This window comes from Marmota marmota, unplaced genomic scaffold (assembly GCF_001458135.2).
Source record: "Marmota marmota marmota unplaced genomic scaffold, marMar, whole genome shotgun sequence".
In the NCBI taxonomy this organism is placed as follows: Eukaryota; Metazoa; Chordata; class Mammalia; order Rodentia; family Sciuridae; genus Marmota; species Marmota marmota.
This window is the reverse complement of record NW_026000005.1, coordinates 33,626,617-33,632,616: the sequence shown is the minus strand read 5'-3', so window position 1 is coordinate 33,632,616 and position 6,000 is coordinate 33,626,617. Positions and strand designations below refer to the sequence as shown.

At 42.0% G+C, this 6,000-nt stretch overlaps 1 protein-coding gene across 3 annotated transcripts in view; it reads left to right on the top strand.

The window, feature by feature from the left end:
- Positions 1-6: 6 nt before the first annotated feature.
- The window catches only part of Mreg (melanoregulin), a 57,122-nt gene continuing 51,128 nt past the window's right edge, over positions 7-6,000 (top strand). Inside the window, exon 1 of one of the 3 annotated variants that reach the window (XM_015481345.2) lies at positions 7-195. In XM_015481345.2, coding sequence (XP_015336831.1) covers positions 101-195 — 95 coding nt within the window. In that variant the 5' untranslated portion in view covers positions 7-100. Of the gene's footprint in view, positions 253-331; positions 354-6,000 lie in introns of those variants that run through there. The other 2 variants (XM_015481344.2, XM_048808516.1) reach the window with 2 other exon arrangements.

Genomic DNA, 6,000 nt, shown 5'->3' with positions numbered 1-6,000 from the left:
CGCACCTGGACGCCGGCCGGGTGGCGCGCGCTCCGGCCGCGATCTCTCCCTGCGGCGACTTCTTCCTAGACTCCGGCGCCCAAGGGGACCCTTGCTCTCCATGGGGCTGAGGGACTGGCTGCGGACCGCGTGCTGCTGCTGCCCGTGCAAGTGTCTGGACGAGCCCGCCCTGCCCGAGAAGGAGCCCCTGGTCAGGTGGGTGCACCGCTTGCCCACGATCCGGGGTCGCCTGGCCGCAGCCGGGCACCCGGGGTGAGGATACCTGTATGCGGGTCTGAACCGGGAGGTGGGCTTGCTGCAAGGTCGCACTGAGGCGCAGATTCAGCCCCTGGGTCCTTCACGGGATGTCTTGGGTAAGAATGTTTACACTCGCAGGATCTTTGAGCCAGACTTTTTGTTGTTGTTGGCGGCCAGAAAACACAGATTCTTGGAGACCCAGTGGATACTTGTGGAAAGTGCCAAGAATTCGGTTGCAGTGCTTGGGCAGACGAGTACGGGAGAAGTTTCTATTAAGTCCTGTAAAATTCGCGATTGGGAGTTTGATAGGTATATTACAGTGCAGTGTGCAACTGTGGATTTGTGTGTCACTCAGCCAAAAAGTTAGATACCTCTCCATTCAAAGTTGTTACCAGATGGTGACAATTTTAGTGACCGAGCCCAAGGAAGGTTTTTCACATTAAAAAAAAAAAAAAAAGATGATGCATATTGTGTCAGAGATAGCCTATTCACTAGGATGTTGATTCATTATACATTAAGCTATAAGATGTGAAGAAATTTAATAGTCATTAGCTATGTGCTAAGAGGCTTTGTGAAGAAACCCTACAGCATGATTTTGTTCAGGCTGTGATTTTTAAGCCATGATTTTGCATCTTGAGTTGGCTGAAATTAAGCTTCCGCTAGGTCATGCCTCTGGGGTAGATAGGACAGAAACAGAATGTTTAAAATGAAATTAGGAAACAGTTTATAAAATGGAATTCCAGGGTTGGGTGAGCAAACACTCAAGCCAGGGTTTTTTTTTTTTTCTTTATGAGGTATGCAGATAATATAACAACGCTTTCACAACTCTTTCTAAATCATGACTTACCTTTTTAACTCAATCAAGTTGAAACACTTCCCTGGACTTTGAAGATCTTACATAACCCCTTCCTGCCTGTCTGCTCTTATTTTCCAGTATATTAAACACACTACTTCTTGCCACTATAAGAACAATCTTCTGATGGTCCCTGCCACAAGTGGTGACCTTTTGCCTTGCCGCCTCTTCCTAGATGTGATTTTTCAAGGACTCCTCAAGTTGTCTTCTTTGATTATGTGACATCATTTCCTCTCCTATGACTGAGAACTTAGAATTTGTCATCTGCTCCTCCCTGTTTAGTGAGTACACATGTATGTCATGTGTATTATACACACACACAGCCATATGCACAATGCATAGTATTTTTGATTACTTTTTCTACTGGTACTCCGAGGGAGAAACTGTGTCATCTGCTCCTAGTTTAAAAGGTAGAAGGTAACCATCTAGAATTTCATGCTTGGAGTATATACTTGAATTGTCAGTGCTCTTAGTTAATATGAAGTGTAGCTTTCAACTGAGTTTCATAGTCAGATCTTTGGATATTTCTGATGTTCTGTCTAGGCTTGCTATTTAGGTTAATAGTTTTGGTCGTTTTAAAAATCTAGATCTCCTGTCTTGGCTTACTTACAGTGATATAAGTCAGTGAATTTTGCAGGTGATTTTTAAGAAGATCGTTTCAGATGAAGCAGCATAGCATGGTAATAATGAATTACATTGCCCAGGATGAGTCACCCACCTGGATCAGTTGTCATAAGTTAAACTCATTTGTGCCTCAATTTCCTCATCTGTAAAATGGAACGATAATAGTATATATATACCTCAAAGGATTGCAGTGAGAAATGAAGGAAGACAATACATGTCAAGTGCTTAATATAGTGTCTGACACATAATAAACTCTCAATAAATGTTAGTTATTATTAATTATTTTTGTTATTCCGGGCATGTGAATATGAGTGGACTGGTCTCATGGTTTCCTATCATTCTGGCCCCATTTCAACATAACTATTTCCAAAGAGCAGCTTGTTAATGGACATGTGGAATAGTGGTAAGTGAGGGTGTGTACAGATGGGTATCTATATGTTCTTTCCTACGCAAGTCATCTGAGGGCCTGGTTTCAAATCCTATTTTTTTTTAGTTTGTTTTTATTCTGTTTAGAGTGTCCAACTGAGTGTATGTTTTTAGTATATACATGAAATTGTGCAACCATCACCTCTGTCTAATTCTAGTGCATTTTCACTACCCATAAAAGAATCACTGTTATCTATTAGCCGTCACTTCCCACTCCACCTTCCCTTCACCTACCATCCACTTGTCTGCTTTCTGGCAGTCTAGATTTGCGTATTTTGGACATTACTTAGAATCATCCAGTATGTGGCCATTTGCCTGGCTTCTTTTACATAGTAGAGTGGTTTCAGGGTTCTTCCTGTTGTAGCACATATCAGCGCTTCATTCCTTTTTATGGTTGAATAATATTCAATTGTATGAATAGATCACATTTTGTTTATCTCATCATCTGTTGGTGGACATTTGGGTTGTTTCCACTTTGGGGCAGTTATGGATAATGCTGCTGTGAACATTCATTTTAGATTCTGTATAGACATGATTTCAATGGCCTGGGGTAAAGCCCTAAGAGTGGGATTGCTGGGTCGTATGGTAAATGTATTTAATTTTTGAGGACTCTCATATTGTTTTCCAAAGAAACTAGTTTAAAATATTGATGTGGTGAAGTCATGTGGCCAGATGGTCTGAATTATTATTTTATTGAGAACTTCATTCTTTGTCTTTTTGTTTTTATTTATAAAAAGAAGGTTTGTAGTATATGGGGTAAAAATGGGAGCTCATAACCCACTTGAATCAAAGTGTGAAATATGATATATCAAGAACTATGTAATGTTTTGAACAGCCAACAATAAAAAATTAAAAAAAAAAAAAGAAGGTTTGTAAAGACATCTTTTCCTCCTTAACTAAATCCTTTACTGTCTATAAGAATGGCTTCAGGTTTTATTTTGCTCCCCAGAGCAGCAGTGCCTGGAAGAGGTGAGAGGAGATGATGTTTGTCATCTGCATGCACAGTCATCTCCAGTCCTTTCTCAGAACACACCAGGGACTCTTGTTTGTTCAGGAAAAAAACAAAACAAAACAAACAAACAAAAAACCCCCAGCTCTTAGTCTGGGCTCCTTTGCCAGTCTGACTGTGCCACTTCCATTTTTGACCTTGATCTTTTTGCTTTTTCTGGAACCTTGTAACTGTAGGGGAAGCTTGTACCTCGCTGAAGTGCATCTGTGTTTCTCTCACCCACTGGCTGGTTTTTCTTCTCCCTTTCTCTAGAAATATTCTGAGGGGTCCCCTGAGTAATAGCCCATCTTGATATTGCCATGACCTCCAACTGCCGTTCTCTGCTGTCCTTTGTGTCACACACAGATGTCTTTAAAGAGTAGTCAACTGACCCCACTACCTCCTTCTTCACCACCATTTTCTTTTTTTTTTTCTGGAATCACTTGGTAAACTTGCTAAAACTGTAGCTTCTGGGATCCATCCCAAACATTGTGACTTCCAGGTCTGGGACTCTGCCTTTTACTAAACATACCAGGTGGGTTGGCAGAATGTGGTCTGGGGACAGCCTTCAAGAAGCACAGCCCTAAAAGCTTATGCTTGAGATGGCATTAAGGGACCTCTGATCTTTGTGGGGCAGGCCCATTTAGGTAACATCCGTTCCTTTGAGTAGTTATTGGGCTCCTGAAAGCTGGCCTCTGTCCAGTATAATTACATGGAACTTGCTCCCTTATAACTTAAAAGAGAAAGGTTTGGCTGTTCTTTTCTCTGTGATGTGGAGTACCTCTGTGCTGACCACCCATCTCTTCTCTCACATTTCTTCCCCTCTGCTTCTCTGCTTTGGCATTCTGTGTCTCTTTGCCTACAGTCACCTGATCCAGCTGGTGTCCCCTGGTGCCTTTGCCAGGGCGGTAGTTGTTGATGGAGATGGGTTTTGTTGTTCCCTATTTCTTATCACTCTGCTGCCTAAAGCCCATCTTCATTGCTACCTTTCTGATGAAAACTCAGAAAGTCTCCTAAGGAGTTCTGCTGTCCCCTTTCTTTCTTTTTGCCCCTCGGTCTCTCATGGTGTTCTGCCAGGTATCATAGTTGTAAGGTGGTACTGTCACCCTGACAAGGCTGGAGGCCTTAGTGCAGATTAGAGGCTGAATCTTACTTTGTGTCCCCTGTTGTGCCTGGCACAGTGTGCCACAGTGAAGGAAGAGCTGAGAAAGTACTTTTTGGGTGATAATGATAATAATAGTGTTCATTTATTAATTGCTTGCTGTGTGTACATTTAAAATAATTATTTAAAATACAATGATAGGAAGAATAGTGAAAGAAACTCATAAACCCTGCACCTGCCTTAAGAAAGAAAATATTGATAATGGAGTTGAACCCCCCCCCCCAAAAAAAAAGGTCCCCCTATAACTTCATCTTCCTCCTACCTCCACATATTCAGGTGGCCTCTGAACCGAATCTGTGTTTAGCATTCTTAGACTTTATATATGAGGTGTATACTGCATGCAGGCTCTGGCATGAGTGAGAATTTTTTTTAATACATTGTCATTTAACAGACACTTTGATCAAATGAGGTAGATATTAGTTATCTTCATTTATAAATGAGGAAGCCAAGGCTCAGTAAGTTCAAAGTCAAAGTTGATTGGTTAGAAACCCAGTATTTGAATCCATGTCTGTCTGGCCTCAAAGCCTTGGCAGTAGAGAAAATTCAGAAAACTATCACATATTTTCTAAAAGTAACATAAAATTTATTTCCAAGAACTTATCAGATTTCACTGCCTTAGCCCCTGACCATTTTGGCCCCTGCCTCCTTCCCTTTTTCTGTATCCTTCATTACTGTTTAGATGTGAGAGCAGCCTGACACCAGGAACCAAGTCATGTGTGGGGTGGGGGACACTAGAGTCCTAGTCCTAGCTATTAACCAGCTGTGATTTGCAACAAGCCTCTTAAATTCCCTGGACCTTCATTTCTTCTATAAAAATGGGGAGATCTATCTTTAATGGTGATCTGGAAGGGCCCTTTCAGGTTTGATCCTCCTTCTGTGGTCTTGTGTTAACTGATATTCTCGGGACCCCCTCCCCCTTCCAGGCTGTCTGTGGGGCTGGGAGGGAACCTCAAGTCCCTGAAGTGTTCATCCTGATCATTTGTCAGTTTTCCATCTGCCCAGGGCTGCCTCACCAGTGAATAGTTGAGTAGGCGTTTCTTTTTCTTTTCAAAAATAAAACTTATCATTTATATTTTTTGTGGCTCTGGGTGGGAATAGAACCCAGGGCCTTGCGCATGTTAGGCAAGTGCTCTACCACTGAGCTATGCCAAGAGCACCTTAGTAGACATTTTTTTTTTCAATGCAAGGAAACTTAAGAACAAGTCCAGGCCTGGATAAAGGATTCATGGCCTGATCCTGACCCAAGAAAGCCAAAGGTCCCATCAACCTGTGAGTCATATTGTCACTGTTTTCTCATCTTCAGTGAGATTGCAGTCATGAAAGACCTGAATCATGTAAGATTCATCTTATCAACCATCTCTGTAAGGTCTGAGGTCCTGTATGCCACTCTTCCCTGCACCGATCACATTTCTGAAGCAAGGTAAATGTGATCAAAACAGTGATGACGACAAGCCAGTTTGCTCCAAGGAGAGGATGATAATACCAGTGGGTTGTTCTGAAATGTCTGTAAAACGTCTTTCGGTTCAAGATTTTATGCTACCAGTGAAGAGAAATGTGGGGGTATGGATTATCAGTTTTCTAATGCTGCCCCAATAAATCACCTCAACTTGGTAGCTCAAAACAGCAGAAACATCCTTTCACAGTTCTATAAGTCAGAAGTCAAGGTGTGGACAGGGCCACAGTCCCTCAGAAGGCTCTAGGCATTGTGAA